Genomic DNA, 21,294 nt, shown 5'->3' on the forward strand with positions numbered 1-21,294 from the left:
CATGATGTAGAGACCATTAGAGTCCCACATGTCCTCCACACTGCTACATGATGTAGAGACCATTAGAGTCCCACATGTCCTCTACACTGCTACATGATGTAGAGACCATTAGAGTCCCACATGTCCTCTACACTGCTACATGATGTAAAGACAATTAGAGTCCCACATGTCCTCTACACTGCTACATGATGTAGAGACAATTAGAGTCCCACATGTCCTCTACACTGCTACATGATGTAGAGACCATTAGAGTCCCACATGTCCTCTACACTGCTACATGATGTAGAGACCATTAGAGTCCCACATGTCCTCCACACTGCTGCATGATGTAGAGACCATTAGAGTCCCACATGTCCTCCACACTGCTACATGATGTAGAGACCATTAGAGTCCCACATGTCCTCCACACTGCTACATGATGTAGAGACCATTAGAGTCCCACATGTCCTCTACACTGCTACATGATGTAGAGACCATTAGAGTCCCACATGTCCTCCACACTGCTACATGATGTAGAGACCATTAGAGTCCCACATGTCCTCTACACTGCTACATGATGTAGAGACCATTAGAGTCCCACATGTCCTCCACAATGCTACATGATGTAGAGACCATTAGAGTCCCACATGTCCTCCACACTGCTACATGATGTAGAGACCATTAGAGTCCCACATGTCCTCCACACTGCTACATGATGTAGAGACCATTAGAGTCCCACATGTCCTCCACACTGCTGCATGATGTAGAGACCATTAGAGTCCCACATGTCCTCCACACTGCTACATGATGTAGAGACCATTAGAGTCCCACATGTCCTCCACACTGCTACATGATGTAGAGACCATTAGAGTCCCACATGTCCTCTACACTGCTACATGATGTAGAGACCATTAGAGTCCCACATGTCCTCCACACTGCTACATGATGTAGAGACCATTAGAGTCCCACATGTCCTCCACACTGCTACATGATGTAGAGACCATTAGAGTCCCACATGTCCTCTACACTGCTACATGATGTAGAGACCATTAGAGTCCCACATGTCCTCTACACTGCTACATGATGTAAAGACAATTAGAGTCCCACATGTCCTCTACACTGCTACATGATGTAGAGACAATTAGAGTCCCACATGTCCTCTACACTGCTACATGATGTAGAGACCATTAGAGTCCCACATGTCCTCTACACTGCTACATGATGTAGAGACCATTAGAGTCCCACATGTCCTCTACACTGCTACATGATGTAGAGACCATTAGAGTCCCACATGTCCTCCACACTGCTACATGATGTAGAGACCATTAGAGTCCCACATGTCCTCTACACTGCTACATGATGTAGAGACCATTAGAGTCCCACATGTCCTCCACAATGCTACATGATGTAGAGACCATTAGAGTCCCACATGTCCTCCACACTGCTACATGATGTAGAGACCATTAGAGTCCCACATGTCCTCCACACTGCTACATGATGTAGAGACCATTGGAGTCCCACGTGTCCTCTATACTGCTACATGATGTAGAGACCATTAGAGTCACAAGACTGATGTTAGATACATGGACACACACAGACATATCAACACACACACTGAGAAACCAAGCTGCACACAAAGTAAGCAAACATACACTCAGAGGAAAATTGTACACTTGTACACTAAGCAAGCACACACACACACATATACACACACACACACACACACATATATAAACACACACACACACACACACCTCTTTGGTGGGCAAACACATTGGAAGCGGTGAGGAATAATGACGTCTGGAAGAATGAATGTGGTCGCTGTGCGTGCAGCTTCTGTTTCTAGAAGTCTGCTGCCAACTCTTTAGAGGTCAACTAAAGACTGTCACTGCCTACGTTCCACAACAGAATACCTCCAGCCAGCACATCCAATCCTACAGTCTCCTGTGTATGAGTCCTGTGGGCTCTGGTCATTAGTGAGACTATAAAAGGAACTGGTTGCCATTTGGGGCGGCAGGGTAGCCTAGTGGTTAGAGCGTTGGGCCAGGAACCGGAAGGTTGCAAGTTCAAATCCCCGAGCTGACAGGGTACAAATCTGTCGTTCTGAACAGGAGGTTAACCCACTGCCGTCATTGAAAATAAGAATTTGTTCTTAACTGACTTGCCTGGTAAAATAAATAAATAAACCATGGGCATAAGTAGACCTACGGAGAGGTCTTGGTAGACCTACGGAGAGGTCTTGGTAGACCTACGGAGAGGTCTTGGTAGACCTACGGAGAGGTCTTGGTAGACCTACGGAGAGGTCTTGGTAGACCTACGGAGAGGTCTTGGTAGACCTACGGAGAGGTCTTGGTAGACCTACGGAGAGGTCTTGGTAGACCTTTGGAGAGGTCTTGGTAGACCTACGGAGAGGTCTTGGTAGACCTACGGAGAGGTCTTGGTAGACCTACGGAGAGGTCTTTGTAGACCACTGTAGGTATCCAGGGCTGGGGTCTGTTCAATTTGAATGCCATTTTTTCCCCTTCTCCTTGAAAAGCATTGGTGAATGTTCCCATTGATGAATTGACTGAATTGAAATGGAGATGACAGTATACAGTGCAGGGTTGGGGTCCAATTCAAATCAAAGTCCGTAAATTCAGAAAGTAAACTGAAATTCCAATTCAATAATAAGACATGATAAACTGAAAAGGAGAAGCTACTTATTTAAAATCTGAATTCTGAATTCAGTGACTTCAACTGAATTGAGTAATTCCTTGGGTGTCCATGGTGTGTGTCCGTACTAATAATAACCCATCTGCCAGGGGGGGGGGGGGGGGGGGGGGGGGGGGGGGGAGGGGGCGTGCCAGCCCCTCTCTAATGATGATGGATGGAAGCCCAGACACCACTGAGGGATCCACAGCAGGGGACACACATCGTGGGGCAGCCACACACACGCCCCAGTCTGACCATACCGCACCTCCCCTCACCGCAAAACACATTGGTCTGAGGTACACAGTCCAGAAAGAGACGGAGGCAGCTTGGACTGTTTGTTCTGATGTACTAATTCTATTGTCGTTTCTGTGTTCTTTAACTGCAATATAATATACATACTATACATATGTGTTAAGTTGTAATAAACGTGTAAAGATGTAATAAATAGTTGAAGGTATCATTTCTGTAGCCTTCCTCCTGGAAATAAAGGGAGGTATAAAAGTCAAACACCCCTTTAATAAGTGTATCACATTTAATTCCTCCAGACTATTAGAACACCATCAAGCATCATTATGAAGCTACCAATATCTATACCACCTTTAATAAGTGTCACATGTAATTCCTCCAGCCTATTAGAACACCATCAAGCATCATTATCAAGCTACCAACATCTATACCACCTTTAATAAGTGTCACATTTAATTCCTCCAGACTATTAGAACACCATCAAGCATCATTATCAAGCTACCAACATCTATACCACCTTTAATAAGTGTGTCACATGTAATTCCTCCAGACTATTAGAACACCATCAAGCATCATTATCAAGCTACCAACATCTATACCACCTTTAATAAGTGTGTCACATGTAATTCCTCCAGCCTATTAGAACACCATCAAGCATCATTATCAAGCTACCAACATCTATACCACCTTTAATAAGTGTGTCACATGTAATTCCTCCAGCCTATTAGAACACCATCAAGCATCATTACCAAGCTACCAACATCTATACCACCTATAATAAGTGTGTCACATGTAATTCCTCCAGACTATTAGAACACCATCAAGCATCATTATGAAGCTACCAACATCTATACCACCTTTAATAAGTGTGTCACATGTAATTCCTCCAGACTATTAGAACACCATCAAGCATCATTACCAAGCTACCAACATCTATACCACCTTAAAATAATATATCACGTGTACAGTAATTCCATCCAGCCTATTAGAACACCATCAATAATCATTATCAAGCTACCAATATATATACCACATTTGTGCATTCAAGTTCATTTGCAGGTCAAGGAGTAGATTGAAGTTGCCCCTAGATGATGATCTTGGGTCAGTTTTGTATTTACCCCACTAATGCTTAATGTTAAGATTCAGGGAGGGAGGCTGTTCCTAGACCTGTAACCTTGGAGAAACTTCACCCTGGAACACATTGTATTAGCAGGTAGTGCACAAGCTCCGTCCAAATGTGAAGCTTGAATGCCCTCTAGTGGTACATGATATAACTGGGACAGGAAGTTGAAAGTAGAACACGACAGTGTCACGCATGCAATAAGCATTTCACTGGAAAGACATGGGGAAAGGAAAAAAGAGGAAATGAGAGGAGAGGAGAGAACATGAGAGGAGAGGAGGGGAGAGGGGGAGGAGAGAAAAGGGGAGAAAGGGGGAGAGGGGGGAGGAATACACACAGATAGGGAAAGCAAGGGAAAGGAGAGGGGAGGAGAGAAAAGGGGAGAAAGGGGAGAGGGGGGAGGAAAACACAGATAGGGAAATTAAAGGAAAGGAAAGGAGAGGAGAGGAAAGGAAAGGAAAGGAAAGGAAAGGAAAGGAAAGGAAAGGAAAGGAAAGGAAAGGAAAGGAAAGGAGAGGAAAGGAAAGGAAAGGAGAGGAGAGGAAAGCAAAGGAGAGGAGATGAGAGGAAAGCAAAGGAAAGGAGAGGAGAGGAAAGCAAAGGAAAGGAGAGGGGAGGAGAGGAGAGAAAAGGGGAGAAAGGGGGAGAGGGGGGGAGGAATACACACAGATAGGGAATTAAAGGAAAGGAAAGGAGAGGAGAGGAAAAGGGGAGAAAAGGGGAGAGGAGGGGAGGAATACACAGATAGGGAAAGGAAAGGAAAGGAGAGGAGAGGAGAGGAGAGGAGAGGAAAGGAGAGGAGAGGAGAGGAAAGGAAAGGAAAGGAAAGGAAAGGAAAGGAAAGGAGAGGAGTGGAAAGGGAAAGCAAAGGAGAGGAGTGGAAAGGAAAGGAAAGGAAAGGAAAGGAGAGGAGAGGAGAGGAGAGGAAAGGAAAGGAGAGGAGGAAAGTAAAGGAGAGGAGAGGAAAGCAAAAGGAAAGGAGAGGAGAGAAAAGCAAAGGAAAGGAGAGGAGAGGAAAGGAAAGGAAAGGAGAGGAGAGAAAAGCAAAGGAAAGGAGGGAGAGGAAGTAAAGGAAAGGAGATGAGAGGAAAGCAAAGGAAAGGAGAGAGAGGAAAGCAAAGGAAAGGAGATGAGAGGAAGCAAATGAAAGGAGAGGAGAGGAAAGCAAAGGAAAGGAGATGAGAGGAAAGCAAAGGAAAGGAGAGGAGAGGAAAGCAAAGGAAAGGAGATGAGAGGAAAGGAAAGGAAAGGAGAGGATAGAAAGCTAAGGAAAGGAGAGGAGAGGAAAGGAAGAAGGAGATGAGAGGAAAGCAAAGGAAAGGAGGGGAGAGGAAAAGCAAAGGAAGGAGAGGAGAGGAAAGGAAAGGAAGGAGATGAGAGGAAAGCAAAGGAAAGGAGGGGAGAGGAAAGCAAAGGAAAGGAGAGGAGAGGAAGCAAAGGAAAGGAGAGGAGAGGAAAGCAAAGAAAGGAGATGAGAGGAAAGGAAAGGAAAGGAGGGGAGAGGAAAGCAAAGGAAAGGAGATGAGAGGAAAGGAGAGGAAAGCAAAGGAAAGGAGAGGAAAGCCAGAGCAAGGCTGGAGACATTCCAGAAAAAAAACATGCAAACACATAGCTGTTGTGACTAATGAAAATAATGTTTCATCTGAGATTGAAAAAGATATCTTTCTATGATCTTGAAGAGAAGAATAACACTCCAGTCCCTGAGGATTGTTGGAGACCTGCTCCTCTGTTTTATGGGACTAGGAGAGAAGTTTCCTTTCCAGCAGGGATGGAACACACTCTAAGGCCCCTTCCAGAGCTTCTAGATTGGCACAGTGCTGACTTACTGTCTCACTAGGAGAGGGTTGGGAGTGCTTACTCCATGCCCCCATCCTTTCCTCCCTCCCTCCCTCCTTACCTCTCTCCCTCCTATCCTCCCTCCCTCCCTCCCTCCTTTCCTCCCTCCCTCCCTCCCTCCTATCCTCTCTCCCTCCCTCCCTCCCATTCCTCTCTTTCTCCCTCCTATCCTCCCTCCCTCCTATCCTCTCTCCCTCCTATCCTCTCTCTTTCTCCCTCCCTCCCTCTCCCTCCCTCCCTTCCTCTCTCCCTCCCTTCCTCTCTCTCCCTCCCTCCCTCCCTTCCTCTCTCCCTATCTCTCTCCCTCCCTCCCCTCCCTCCTTTCCTCTCTCTCCCTTCCTCTCTCTCTCCCTTCCTCTCTCTCTCCCTCCCTCCCTCCCTTCCTCTCTCCCTCCCTCCCTCCCTTTCTCCCTCCCTCCCTTCCTCTCTCCCTCCCTCCCTTCCTCTCTCCCTTCCTTCCTCTCTCCCTCCCTCCCTCCCTCCCTATCTCTCTCCCTCCCTCCTTTCCTCTCTCTCCCTTCCTCTCTCTCTCCCTCCCTCCCTTCCTCTCTCCCTCCCTCCCTTCCTCTCTCCCTCCCTCCCTCCTTCCCTTCCTCCCTCCCTCCCTCCCTCCCTATCTCTCTCCCTCCCTCCTTTCCTCCCTCTCTCCCTTCCTCTCTCCTCTCTCTCCCTTCCTCTCTCCCTCCCTTCCTCTCTCTCTCCCTTCCTCTCTCTCTCCCTTCCTCTCTCCCTCCCTCCCTATCTCTCTCCCTCCCTCCTTTCCTCCCTCTCTCCCTTCCTATCTCTCTCCCTTCCTCTCTCTCTCCCTTCCTCTCTCCCTCCCTCCCTCCCTCTCTCTCTCCCTCCCTCCCTCCCTCCCTCCCTCCCTCCCTCCCTCCCTCCCTCCCTCCCTCCCTCCCTCCCTCCCTCCCTCCCTCCCTCCCTCCCTCCCTATCTCTCTCCCTCCCTCCCTCCTTTCCTCTCTCTCCCTTCCTCTCTCCCTCCCTTCCGCTCTCCCTCCCTCAGGCTCCCTTAACCTGAAAGCTGTCCGCTGAACAGACAGCACACTCCCCCCTCAGCCCCAAAAGGCCCTTTGAGAATGGGTAGGAAGCAGATGTCACCAGTAGTGTTTTCCCCCCATTCCGGTCACTCCCTCTCATTCTCAACGCAGTGCATTCAAACATGCTTAGCGTTGCTCCTCCAGTCTAGTCTAGGTGTGGACCATACTCCAAGTCTCATGCTCAAGTATCAAGTAGCACTATGAAAGAGGGACGAGGGAGACTAGAGGTGTCACTGTGCTGACGATGATTAGGGTTGTTACAGTATGGCGATGTGGCATCACTGGTATGGACACATCCCTTAAGGAGTTACCTTCTTCTCCTCCTGCAACGTGACAATCTCGTGGTAGCGTGGGACGACCAGCTCGGCCCGACTCTTCTGCCCCTTCCTCACATTGACGTTCTCGTACTCCGTCGTGGAATACCTGCGGACGGACGTGGGATAGGTGGAGGAAATGGGAAGTGTATTTGTCAGCAGCGCTTAAGCTTTTAGGAGGGAGGATTTATTTCCCCTGTCAATCATCTCCAAATGACCCTGTCAAAATCCAATCCAATTTTATTTGTCACATGCTTCGTAAACAACAGCTGTAGACTAACAGTGAAATGCTTACTTACGGGCCTGTTAATCACATCTATCTGGGAATGGGAGATGGGAGAGGATGGGAGAGGCCTGATTTACACGTCCAAACCAAGCTCAATTGAAGAGAGTGGGGGATGTGATGGCTGAGGGAACGCAGGTGCCCTCCCTACTATTGAGCTGTTGAAGCCTTTCAAATAACTATGTCGGGAGGATGCCCACAATATCCAAAAGTGCTTAGTAAGACTCATTCTCACTCACCATCAATAATACTGTCAGGAAGTGCATTGTAAACAATGTTAAAGACTTTAATTTTACTTTGGAGGCAAAAATGACTGAATAGTGGAGCGTATATCCTGTGTTGTCATTTGGCCTGAGTGGATTTCGATAGAGGAAAACGAATGCACATTTCAGAGAATTTGATCCTGTTGTACCAACTGCCTATACAGTTGAAGTCAGAAGTTTACATACACTTAGGTTGGAGTCATTAAAACTTGTTTTTCAACCACTCCACAAATTTCTTGTTAACAAACTATAGTTTTGGCAAGTCGCTTAGGACATCTACTTTGTGCATGACACAAGTAATTTTCCAACAATTGTTTACAGACAGATTTCACTTATAATTCACTGTATCACAATTCCAGTGGGTCAGAAGTTTACATACACTAATTTGACTGTGCCTTTAAACAGCTTGGAAAATTGCTTGAGAAGCTTCTGATAGGTTAATTGACTTAATTTGAGTCAATTGGAGGTGTACCTGTGGATGTATTTCAAGGCCAACCTTCAAACTCAGTGCCTCTTTGCTTGACATCATGGGAAAATCTAAAGAAATCAGCCAAGACCTCAGAAAAAAAATTGTAGACCTCTACAAGTCTGCTTCATCCTTGGGAGCCATTTCCAAATGCCTGAAGGTACCATGTTCATCTGTACAAACAATAGTACGCAAGTATAAACACCATTGGACCACACAGCCTCATACCGCTCAGGAAGGTGACGCGTTCTGTCTCCTAGAGATTAACGTACTTTGGTGCGAAAAGTGCAGATCAATCTCAGAACAACAGCAAAGGACCCTGTGAAGATGCTGGAGGAAACAGGGACAAAAGTATCTATATCCACAGTAAAATTTGTCCTGTATCGACATAACCTGAAAGGCAGTTCAGCAAGGAAGAAGCCACTGCTCCAAAACCGCCATAAAAAAGCCAGACTGTGGTTTGCAACTGCACAAAGATCTTACCTTTTAGAGAAATGTCCTCTTGTCTGACAAAGTCAAATTATTGGAGTGGCCATCACAAAGCCCTTACCACAATCCTATAGAACATTTGTGGGTAGAACTGAAAAAGCATGTGTGAGCAAGGAGGCATTCAAACCTGACTCAGTTATACCAACTATGTCAGAAGGAATGGAACAAAATTCACCCAACTTATTGTGGGAAGCTTGTGGAAGGCTACCCAAAAATAAAAGCTGAAATAAATCACTCTCTACTATTATTCTGACATTTCACATTCTTAAAATAAAGTGGTGATCCGAACTGAACTAAGACAGGGAATTTTTACTAAGATTAAATGTCAGGAATTGTGAAAAAAAATGAGTTTAAATGTATTTGGCTAAGGTGTATGTAAACTTCCGGCTTCAACTGTAGATGTGTGACTGCCGTGGTCCTATGGATCTGAGTCACTGGAATGGAGAAGGCTAGGCGTGTTTTTAGTAGCAGTGAAGTGTTGGATGTGAGGATAGGCAGACAGCACTCACTCTTCAGGATCATATTGCCCTGGTCCAGGGCCCTCTTCTCCCTTCACCTCGCCTCGCTTCCCTGTCATCTTCCCAAAATGGACGCCTTTGTACTTCAGAGAGAAGCTGGTTTCTGCCTGTGGAAATAAAACCGTGACGATAGAAGGGGGGGTTGTTTCTATTTTAGAATGGTGTTTTTTTGCTTAGCTTTCTTTAAGATGGGATGATGAATCTCCACTAAATGTCAGTGTATTTCAGAACAGTTGAGATTCAGCGACCAGTAATCTCTTTCCTTTACAACCTCCCTCACTTTTACTCTGGCATTTGAGATATGGCACAGGGGCTATTAACACACAGGAATGACAATAAAGTCAGTTCTGGAAATGAGCAGCCCTTTTCTAAGTAATCTTGGGTTCAGAATGACATGGCAGGTTTGAATTCAATCAGCGACACACAAACAATAACTGAATATGTCAGTCAACAACACAAGCTGCATCCAATTTGCGAACACTACAAACTTATCTTTAACAAAAAATACCGTCTAACAAAATGGTACCAAAATACGAACTCCTAAAGCAAACCAAAGCAACTCAGGATATAAGTAACTTAGTCTGCTTTGAAATTAATTGTACACTGTGATGCATATTGAAGTTAGGGAAAAAAATGTTTATTCATCAGACACCCAATAGATCAGTGGTGCCCAAACAAGTCTTATCAGCATAGTTTTCCCTATTCTGAAAGAATGCCATTAGACAGCTACTTAACTCCATGACCTGATACACTTGGTGGTTAAAAACACATGTCAGTCAGGAGATTTAAAGCCCTTAAAGACAAGGAGCGAGAGGGAGAGGAAGAAAGGAATTAATTGATGCACTCTTGATAACCCTAAATCACTGAGCTCTTTCTGTCAGCCTGGAGTGTTGATATAATTCCTACTTGATTCATCTCTTTCTGCCAGCCTGGATAACCTACCTGACTAATCTCTTTCTATCAGCCTGGACGGTTGATATAATCTACCTGACTAATCTCTTTCTGTCAGCCTGGAGTGTTGATATAACCTACCTGACTAATCTCTTTCTATCAGCCTGGAGTGTTGATATAACCTACCTGACAAATCTCTTTCTGCCAGCCTGGATAACCTACCTGACTAATCTCTTTCTGTCAGCCTGGAGTGTTGATATAACCTACCTGACTAATCTATTTCTGTCAGCCTGGAGTGTTGATATAACCTACCTGACTAATCTCTTTCTGTCAGCCTGGAGTGTTGATATAACCTACCTGACTAATATCGTTCTATCAGCCTGGAGTGTTGATATAACCTACCTGACTAATCTCTTTCTATCAGCCTGGAGTGTTGATATAACCTACCTGACTAATCTCTTTCTGTCATCCTGGAGTGTTGATATAACCTACCTGACTAATCTCTTTCTATCAGCCTGGAGTGTTGATATAACCTACCTGACTAATCTCTTTCTGTCAGCCTGGAGAGTTGATATAACCTACCTGACTAATCTCTTTCAATCAGCCTGGAGTGTTGATATAACCTACCTGACTAATCTCTTTCTGTCAGCCTGGAGTGTTGATATAACCTACCTGACTAATCTCTTTCTATCAGCCTGGAGTGTTGATATAACCTACCTGACTAATATCTTTCTATCAGCCTGGAGTGTTGATATAACCTACCTGACTAATCTCTTTCTATCAGCCTGGAGTGTTGATATAACCTACCTGACTAATCTCTTTCTGCCAGCCTGGATAACCTACCTGACTAATCTCTTTCTGCCAGCCTTGAAGGTTGATATAACCTACCTGACTAATCTCTTTCTGCCAGCCTCGAAGGTTGATATAACCTACCTGACTAATCTCTTTCTGCCAGCCTCGAAGGTTGATATAACCTACCTGACTAATCTCTTTCTGCCAGCCTTGAAGGTTGATATAACCTACCTGACTAATCTCTTTCTGCCAGCCTCGAAGGTTGATATAACCTACCTGACTAATCTCTTTCTGCCAGCCTGGAGTATTGATATAACCTACCTCAAGGACGTTGTTGACTTGGTTAGTCATTAGCAAATTAAATATTGTTTAATTGAAGGCCAGACCAGTGGGCGGTGCATTATTTTAAGTGAATATTGTAATATAACTTGAAGAATAATTACTAATGGTCCTCTTTGTTGACACCAGAATAAATGAACAAGGTGCTTTGTGGAACTCCGATCATTAGCTATGGAAATAGTTTTCGGGCAAATTAAGAGGCCCACTGGTGCATTAGATCGGCTGCTGCTAATGGAACTCTCTCACACAGAGTAAGTGCAAACACACACACACACACACACACACACACTCACTAATGAATTTACTCTCACCACTCTCACTGTCATAACTTGAGTGAGCGAGCGAGCATGCGTGTGAGCGAGTGAGCGTGTGTGTGAGTGTGTGCGTGCTCCTCTCTTACCACCACTGGGTTGTAGAAAGCAGGTCCTAATGTATCATCCTTTTCTGGTGCCTTTTGCTTGCAAAGAAATCCCTGTCCATTGTCTTCATAGCCAAAGGCCTGCCCAGGTGACGGGATGGAAGGAATGTCTGGCTGTGGCAGGAACTTGAGGCGAGTAGGAACACCCCGAAGCCACTAGTGGAATACACAACATAAGAAACACATTAACATGCCCAGCCAATTCCTGAATAGGAAACATGAAATTCACTACTTCCATGTATCTGCTCCCCTGCCCTCATATGTAGCCGTACATTGAAGTGTTGTACCCTCGTCTTTTCAGGACAACCAGGGCTACAAGTAGAACACAAAACAACATAACATAAACAGTTGCAGTCATGAGTTTTATTGACAAAAGCAAAAACCTGATCAAAATGTTTTTATTTGACTGCTGTAAAGACAGAAATGGTTTACTCAGTGGGAAAGGAATATCCAACTACTCAGCGACAACTGTAAGGAGTTTGGAATTTGTGACAGCAACTATATGAGCTTATTACAATATTATAGACACTATGTCCTGGGCGACAAACCCTTACTCTTACATTCTAACCACTCTTGTGTCTCTTGTAGGCGTCATAGAGAAAAACAGATTACATGTGCATGTTTGAGAGAGTCTCAGCTTTTCATATTGTGGTTTTGTAAGAAGAACCATTTTTGGATCCGTCTCACAAACACTGCTCTCACAAACACCTGCCCCAATCAACGGTCGGTATCAGCAAATGCTGAAGAAATAGACGAATCCAGAAGTCTGTAGCACAAGCACACAATGTCTAAGAGGGTGTGGAAGCACTAAAAAAGATCACAGATGATAGCGTGGGACTGAAATTATTCAATGGCTTTTTTTTCTACATCTTCTTCATCATCTGGTTTAAGTAGCATCATTTGATTTGAGTAAAAATGTTGTTGTACAGACTTAAAATATGTGCAGTGACAAGTTGGGATGGTTCCCCACTCATCTTTGCAGTATGTCACAGAGTGTGCTAAGATGGAATAGCTTAGGCTAGTACATGGGTGTATTCATTAGGGCACACCGTAGCAAAACATTTCGCAGTGGAAAACAATTTTGCAATGAAAACAAGTGTTTCTTATTGGACAAATTCAGGTAGGTACCTCCTCATTTGGGCCTGTTTGCTTCTAGTGAATACACCTCAGGGACACATACCACCTTAGTCCGTCTCTTCCCCGGAGGCTCACTCTCAGCTCCCCTCAGTGTGTTTCCTGCTGCCTGCCGGACGTTGTACGTTCCAGGGCCCGGGACTTCTGACACCACCTCATTAAACCGCTTTGATCGATTCTTTAGACTTTGTCCTCCCAGAATGTTATCCTACAAGGTTCAGATCAATGTCACCTTGGTTTATGATTATCTAAGCTTGGGAATCAAATTGAACCCAATACATTGATTCTTCAGACCCATTTGACAAGACTGCTAGAAAGACAAGTGAATTCAATTCACACTTGGATGGATGGATGCAACCATGACGTACCTTGCTATGTGAGCTGTTGTATTGTCCCGGTCCAGGCAAGGCTTTGTCATTGCTGGACCTGTGGAACATAGAGGGCCGCTTGGAGAGTGAGAGGAACGGAGCATAGCCATCTGCAAAACAGTGACAAATGTCAATGGATATAGACCTTATGGATATGGATATAGACATTTTCAATTGCTTTCAAGAACAGCATACTTTATGAATCTGAGATCAACATGATTAAATATTGGATTCATCACAAATTGTGCATGTATGTAACAAAGGCTACCTTCTGCGTCAATATTGCTACTTCAAACACAAAACAGCACTTTAGCCATAGGCCTGCCCTACATGGATTTCAGATAAGCAACAGTCATAATAACTCGTTTAAAAAACGGACAAATTATGACAATTTGCGAGCTTGTTCCTAAAGCGCTGTTAAAACTTCCTTTTGAAAACATCAACAACCCTACCTGATTTTTTGGTTTTGTATTGAATGACCTCGTATGATCCTGGCCCAACTTCGGACGTGGTGCTGCCCACGGTGAGGTAGGTAACTCTAGGAGCGCGCCCATACATTTTCACCAGGAATGACGCGAAGACAAAACAACTCGGTAAAATGTCAAATGAAATCCTCGTAGACGTCGTTTTAGTCGTTTCCCTCAGTAATTTGGAGATAGTAAAAAAATTAAAAAAAATCCTAATGGAGCAAAAATTTATTTATTTATTTTCGGTGCTACAATGTTATTGTGCGTCGTTGCTTAGATACTGACGACGCCAGTTTGGAGTCGCGTTTCACCCGTTGAACAATGGAAGGATAATGGAGATGGAACTTTACAATGATTCTATAAAGGCTGTTCATTATCGCACCGTGGTTGAACCTACTAACATGCAAAAAAGCAAAATATGAACTTCTGTAATGTATCAGCTATTACGAGGATAATTGTTTGTTACCTCATTGGAAGGCAATATCAAAAGGAGGGACCCCTTTATTTAGAACAATGATGCCATCTAGCGGTTTAACACATGTCATGCAGTTGCATCTTGATGACGCTCAGTCACTGTGATGCTCCCAGCCCATGTGATTTGATAGAGCAGAAATAATTTATAGATAAGACAAAAAAAAATGTTGAATGACAACGTATTCCATGCAATGGCATTTCATGAGTTGCTATGTAGGGGAATGCTGAGGATCGATGATCTGGGCATAGTTTTGAGGAAGAAACAAATAAATCAGACATATCCAATTCAATATTTTAACGATCTGATTTCCAAAAAAAAGGTCACGAAAGCCTAGAATTGGAATTAATGTCAAATCCATTTGATTCGGTGCATTCTTCCCAACTGCAGGTGGCAGCACAATATCGTCCAGTCGGTCGGAATGCTACAATGTACAAGAAGAAGATTGAATAAACTCGCGAGAAGTCCCGGAACCGTTTCTGCTGCTGAGAGAGGTGCATGAAGAAAATACGAAACACAACAAAGTAAAACTGGCGCGGGCGCTACTTTTAATAAGAACTTTTTCATAAATGTATAGTTACAGACCACAATAACTAACTATTGAAACGTGTGGTATTAATTTAGTTAAATAACGTCGTTGGTAGAATTTCATAATGCCAAGTAGCACATCTTTGTTGGAGACCGAGGAAACCGAGCCGGAGATCCCGCCACTAGTTGTGCATGCATTCGGCGACATAGGCCTGTATGACCACTACAGACACACGGAACAACCCGCGAGCCTTTTGCATCCACGCCCGGTCTCTCATTTCAATGTGCTTGGTGCCGTGCTGGACCTGCAGCCTATACAGCACCACCATCCGACACCGACGGAAGAGGACGAAGAAAGAGCCAACGAAGACGTGTTGGGAGAGGATGATTTCAACAAGACGCTGCTTGTGCAGGCCCAAGTCTCGGGACTAGGCTCTGTTATGCTACCTGGAATGGATACGCCCGAGACACTCTTGCTGTACAATGAGTTTGACCACGGCACACTACAACAGGCTACGGGAATGCTGATTTTACCGCCTGTGTATGGAGAGCCTGGCTATGAAGTTGAGACATCGCTGCTCATGCGGAGGAAGAGTGTGAACACAACAGAGTGTGTCTCGGTGCCCAGTTCAGAACATGTTGCCGAGATTGTCGGTAGACAAGGTGAGTAAACTAGCTAGTATTATTTATTTTAATTAGCCAGACGTGTATGTTGGATGCTAAGCTTGATTTCGGTAAGAGTTAGATTTTTATGTATGTTGGCAGTTTGTTATAATTGACATGGTAAAATGTAATTTGGCAAAGCAAATATCGTTATGTTGATTCTAGCTATCTTTCTCAAGCCATGTGATTGATGCACATTTGGATTGCAAGGTAACTAGTTACTAGTAGTTAGCTACCTAGTTAGTTACGTTTAGCTAGTTTCATGGTGTGCTAATTATCGAACCTAGGTAGCTTTGCTTTGTCCAGTTAGCACCCAAAATGATTGCTTTGCCTTTGTTGATTACCATGCCACATCAGCTAGCAAGCTATCGCGAGCAAATCGGTGTAATATACCGCGATTTTAGTTTTGCTAGCAATCTATCAAATTGTCTTTTCATAGATGGGGTACATTTTGATCCGCTTAACTTTTTGTATCGACTGGACTGCCATATAACATGTTTGGCAAATAGTTTGTCTGCATCTGTTATAGACCTCGCCATCTTGTAGTCCTAAAACCCGGAAATAAGTTAGCAGTCCCTGGTTCGTTCAGCCATCCCTATGGGGAAAGAATGGTGTTTTGGAAAAAAAACGCCGAAAATAAAGTCTGAGGTTATCACCGGTTTAGGAAATCTTATACGTTTTGATCTGAGCTAATAGCAGTCAGTTAACAAGACCTTTATGAATTATGAAGCCTTTGATGTGTTTTTTATTACATGAATTCTTAGTGACTTTAGCTGATCTCAAAGAACAAAACGTATAAGATCTCCTAAGTCTGTTTACGACAGACCTTTGTTTCAGCGTTTATCGAAAAACGCCATTCGTTTTTCTCGTAGGCCTACAAAAAGACGCCATTACTATTTCTGTCTGTGTAGGGAATGGTGGACTGTTGTTAAAACCATGAGGAAACCGGAAATGACAAAATGTATAAATTGGACTTAACACTATCTACAGCAAGACATCTAGCTATGAATTGTTAGTCATCTCAGATTTCACAATAGTAAGAAATAAAGATTATAATTATAAGGATAAAGATTGTCTGAGGTTCTCCCTTCCAACGTGTATTATTATTATTTTCTTAGGTTGCAAGATCAAGGCATTGCGAGCAAAGACCAACACCTACATCAAGACCCCAGTGCGAGGGGAGCAGCCGGTGTTCGTGGTGACAGGGCGGAAGGAGGATGTGGTCATGGCCAAGAGGGAGATCCTCTCGGCGGCTGAGCACTTCTCCCTCATCCGAGCCTCCCGGAACAAGGCAGGTTCGATGGCTGCAGCAGGGCCAGGGTTACCTGCTGCACCTTCCCTACCTGGTCAAACCACCATCCAGGTGCGTGTTCCCTACCGCGTGGTGGGACTGGTGGTTGGGCCCAAGGGGGCGACCATCAAGCGCATCCAACAGCAGACACACACTTACATTGTCACTCCTAGCCGTGACAAAGAGCCAGTGTTTGAGGTGACGGGCATGCCTGAGAATGTGGACCGAGCGCGAGAGGAGATCGAGGCCCACATTGCCATACGCACAGGCAACTGTGTGGAGATTCCAGGAGACGAGAACGACTTCCACTACAACGGCACTGACGTCAGCTTCGAGGCGGGAAGCTGTGGGGCGTGGCTGCAGTCAAACCCAGCCGCACCTGCCAGTGCCCAGCGCACCGGCAACTGCGGTGTGCGCATGACCGCCAACTACCGCAACGACAGCTCCAGCTCTCTGGGCAGTGGCTCCACTGACTCCTACTATGGCGGGGGGGGGAACCGCATGGCCGACTTCAGCCCCACCAGCCCCTTCGTCAACAATAACAACAATGTTGGGGCCAGCTTCTGGTTTGAGGAGACTCTGCTCCCCTTGGCGTCTGAGGAGCTGGCAGCACTGGGATCTCCTGGGTTTGACCCTCTGGCCATCACCACAGCTGCTCCTGCACCGCAGCCACAGGTGGTGTGGACCCACTTGGAACAGGGTGTCCAGCTGTTGGGTAGCCGCCAGGCCCCTGTCCGGGACAACCAATCCGGCACACCTCACCTCTCCCCTGCCTTCCAAGAGGCCTTGGAACACCCCATGGCCCAGCGGGTTCAAAGGGTCTCCCTCAGCGTCTCAGAATCTCAAAAGTTCCCAGTCTACGGCCCCACCTTCTCGTCCTCCAGTGACAGCTCCAGCTCTCCCCCAGACTCATGCAGAGGAGGCCAGGAATGCATCCGTTGCCTGGAGAGTGAGATCATCGCAGCCCTGGTGCCCTGCGGACACAACCTCTTCTGCATAGAATGCGCCAACCGCATCTGCCAGAGCCCCGAGGCCATCTGCCCAGTGTGTCAGTCACCAGTCACCCAGGCCATACGGCTGAGCCTGCCCTGAGCCCTGACGGGGTTGGTTGGGGGAGAGGGGCAGAGTGGGTGGTGTGTGGGTCCACACACGTGCCTAGTATTGTCCTCCTGGTCAGACTTGCTAAGTAACAATGGGATTCCCTGAAATACTATTTTATTTTGACATGTTAATACTCTTCCTACCTTTTTGTGTTTTTATTTTAAATGTAATGTATCACATTTTAGGGGATCACTGAACTTATCCTAGGTGTTCAACTGTCTTTGAATCCAGGTTTAAGTTGGTTATAACATTTTATTTCTCTCCTGGCCTTAGTTAGGCCTTTTATTTTTCTGTTAGTCTTTTTTTCTTTTTATATGAGAAAATACTTCTCCCTGTCTGTTATTAGCTGTGCTTACAGACAGGAAGTACCAGGACGTGCTACTTCAGTACTGCCATGCTTTCCATTGCAACTTGAAAACATGATCTGTTTACAGTAACTCGTGCCTAATTCCACTTAAGTAATTGAAACATACAACCGGTTTTGTGGGTACGCAGTGTTACCATAGAACTCTATAGAAAAAGCCTGTGGCCTTTTTTTAGATAGCATGTATATTATTGAACACTATCACTCAACCCTTCCGCTTCAGGAGGTCAGACTGACCATGCATCTGGGTAGTGACCTGGTCTTCCGTTGTGGTCAACTCATGCTCCTATGTAGGTGGTTGGGTTCCTGACATTCCAGCCATATTATCCAGTATTTTTTTTTTACCCACATTGAACTTAACTAGCCTACACCTACCCTAGTGTGTTAAATTGGACTATAACGGCCTCCTGACTGTGGTACCACCTCTTCATATGATCTGCCTTCTCACATTTTGAGTTTTATCATGTGCCCAAGCACTGAGCCCATCTCTTCTGCTGACAGATGATACCTAGTATTACCCCGGCTGTCATCCTCTCATCCCTGTTCCCGTCCACTGTAGGCTGCATTACACAGGCAGTCGAATTCTGATATTTTGCCCAATTATTGGCAAAGCTTTGATTTGATTGGTCTGACCAATAATTGGGCTGGCTGTAAATGCAGCTCAGGTGTGTTATTCTAACTTCTGGGGAATGCATTGGTCCTAAACCTCTCAACCCTAATCTTTATATTTTGTGTATGGAATATTGTTAATGACAGGTAAATATAGACATTTATTTTTATTTCACTTGAAGTTACATTATATACTGTATATAAATATATTAAAATGTTTACAAATAATGATTTTTCCTCTGTGCAGAACTGGGAGGGTGAGTTGCGGTGTACTGCAGATTGTCGGTGATATTTGCTTGTAGTATATTTCACCAGTGTTGAAAAACGATTAGCTGCCGTCTTGTAGTTGAGGGAAAGTACACATACGCATGATTTCATAATGTACTACATTGTACACTGCAACTGTAAAGGCCAAGGATCAAACATGAGCTGCACCTGTACGCTACCAAATTAATTGAATACATGCTTCTTAAATATCTATGCTGTACCAACAGTTAAAGAATTTGCTAATTTTACTACACTTCTGTTATGTATATGTAGGGAAGACTAATGACAAATTTAACAAATTGAGTCAAGTTGAAAGCAAACTATATTTTATGATAAATGGCCTTCTAAGTCGTGGCCAAAGCACTGATTTATATATTTGCTGTAAAGAGAATTATAAGAGTTTTATTTTTCTGATATTACTTAATAAAGATGGTTTCATTCAAAACCTTGTCTCGTTTTGACTTAAACATTTTTTACATTGTTCAAACGGCTGCTGAATGTTCATTCCTAATCAGTAAATGGTTACATTACTTTCTAGAGATCTGTATAGGCTGGGGTTGTTTCTGAAGTTCCAGGAAATATGGTTTTCTACCTCACTGTTAGTGGGGCATGAGTCAAGACCAGGGGCCCCCTCCCCCGGTTGCACTTTTTGTTTTTTGCCCTAGCATCACACAGCTGATTCAAATGGATTATTTGTAGTGCTATGGCAAAAACACCTGTGGTCTAGATTTAGACAAGGAGCTAGGCAACAGGCACTGGGTGTGTTGTACTGCACAGAGGCATGTACTTCCCTAGCACAGCGTCTGCCGGACCCTGGAGTTGATCTGCCTGCCGCAGTCTCTGGGGGTCTGTCTGACCTTGCCTGCTGGGATATAGGTCAGACATGTGGCAGCTACTGGCCTGGTAAGACAGCTCCCTGTTCTTTCTACATCTTCGGGGAGCCAATTACACAACTACACACAGTCTAGGACTAGAAAATGTGGCGGCATTGATCAGTCTGCTGTGAGGAATAAACCCCAATGAGGAGTATTTATAAAGTGGATGGGACCCCACCGTTGCTGTGTTTTCAGATGTCAGTTGCTACGCAGGCTTTTGTGCAAGGTGCTCACTTCACGGTTTCTCAAACTCGATCCTGAGGCCCCCCCCCCTCCCCCTGGGTGCAAGTTTTGGTTTTCACTATACAGTTGATTATTTGAAAATTAAACGTGCACCCAGACAGAGTTCGGGAAACACTGGCATAGGCCAGACAACTCTCCATCTCACTGTTTTGGGCCGTCTTCTCATTCTACCCCATGCAGGATCTTTAACTGTTTTGAAGGCACCCTTTCTTGTTTCAGGTTCTAGGAAAAGGGCTTGTCTGGTGATGTTAGGAGGCTTCTCAGAGTACTTACTGAATGCACACTGCTCAAAAAAATAAATGGAACACTTAAACAACACAATATAACTCCAAGTCAATCACACTTCTGTGAAATCAAACTGTCCACTTAGGAAGCAACACTGATTGACAAACTTCACATGCTGTGGAATAGACAAGTGGAAATTATAGGCAATTAGCAAGTCACCCCCAATAAAGGAGTGGTTCTGCAGGTGGGGACCACAGACCACTTCTCACTTCCTATGCTTCCTGGCTGATGTTTTGGTCACTTTTGAATGCTGGCGGTGCTTTCACTCTAGTAGCATAAGACGGAGTCTACAACCCACACAAGTGGCTCAGGTAGTGCAGCTCATCCAGGATGGCACATCAATGCGAGCTGTGGCCATAAGGTTTGCTGTGTCTGTCAGCGTAGTGTCCAGAGCATGGAGGCGCTACCAGAAGACAGGCCAGTACATCAGGAGACGTGGAGGAGGCCGTAGGAGGGCAACAACCCAGCAGCAGGACCGCTACCTCCGCCTTTGTGCAAGGAGGAGCAGGAGGAGGAGCACTGCCAGAGCCCTGCAAAATGACCTCCAACAGGCCACGAATGTGCATGTGTCTGCTCAAACGGTCAGAAACAGACTCCATGAGGGTGGTATGAGGGCCCGACGTCCACAGGTGGGGGTTGTGCTTACAGCCCAACACTGTGCAGGACGTTTGGCATTTGCCAGAGAACACCAAGATTGGCAAATTCGCCACTGGCGCCCTGTGCTCTTCACAGATGAAAGCAGGTTCACACTGAGCACGTGACAGACGTGACAGAGTCTGGAGACGCCGTAGAGAACGTTCTGCTGCCTGCAACATCCTCCGGCATGACCGGTTTGGCGGTGGGTCAGTCATGCTGTGGGGTGGCATTTCTTTGGGGGGCCGCACAGCCCTCCATGTGCTCGCCAGAGGTAGCCTGACTGCCATAGGTACCGAGATGAGATCCT

At 45.2% G+C, this 21,294-nt stretch overlaps 2 protein-coding genes across 2 annotated transcripts in view; one reads left to right on the forward strand and one right to left on the reverse strand.

Moving 5' to 3' along the window:
* stpg2 (sperm-tail PG-rich repeat containing 2) overlaps nucleotides 1-14,126 on the reverse strand; it is an 82,646-nt gene extending 68,520 nt beyond the window's left edge. The window contains exons 1-6 of the mRNA XM_031817178.1: nucleotides 13,639-14,126; nucleotides 13,187-13,296; nucleotides 12,865-13,026; nucleotides 11,667-11,840; nucleotides 9,236-9,351; nucleotides 7,223-7,334 (exon numbers count right to left, since the gene is read on the reverse strand). Of these exons, the coding sequence (XP_031673038.1) occupies nucleotides 7,223-7,334; nucleotides 9,236-9,351; nucleotides 11,667-11,840; nucleotides 12,865-13,026; nucleotides 13,187-13,296; nucleotides 13,639-13,744 (780 nt within the window). The 5' untranslated portion in view covers nucleotides 13,745-14,126. The remainder of the gene's footprint in view (nucleotides 1-7,222; nucleotides 7,335-9,235; nucleotides 9,352-11,666; nucleotides 11,841-12,864; nucleotides 13,027-13,186; nucleotides 13,297-13,638) is intronic.
* Nucleotides 14,127-14,583: 457 nt separating this feature from the next.
* mex3c (mex-3 RNA binding family member C) lies at nucleotides 14,584-19,393 on the forward strand. Its single transcript, XM_020467344.2, has 2 exons — nucleotides 14,584-15,316; nucleotides 16,435-19,393. Exons 1-2 carry the CDS (start codon nucleotides 14,779-14,781, stop codon nucleotides 17,697-17,699), a joined length of 1,803 nt encoding a protein of 600 aa, XP_020322933.1. The 5' UTR covers nucleotides 14,584-14,778; the 3' UTR covers nucleotides 17,700-19,393.
* Nucleotides 19,394-21,294: the final 1,901 nt, after the last annotated feature.

Source organism: Oncorhynchus kisutch, linkage group LG3 (genome assembly GCF_002021735.2).
Source record: "Oncorhynchus kisutch isolate 150728-3 linkage group LG3, Okis_V2, whole genome shotgun sequence".
NCBI classification, from domain to species: Eukaryota; Metazoa; Chordata; class Actinopteri; order Salmoniformes; family Salmonidae; genus Oncorhynchus; species Oncorhynchus kisutch.

Bases quoted from the DNA above. Each gene is read 5' to 3' on its own strand.
- mex3c (XM_020467344.2), top strand. From the start codon at position 14,779: ATGCCAAGTAGCACATCTTTGTTGGAGACCGAGGAAACCGAGCCGGAG. The intron at 15,317-16,434 runs GTGAGTAAACTA...TTATTTTCTTAG, and splicing joins CGAGATTGTCGGTAGACAAG to GTTGCAAGATCAAGGCATTG.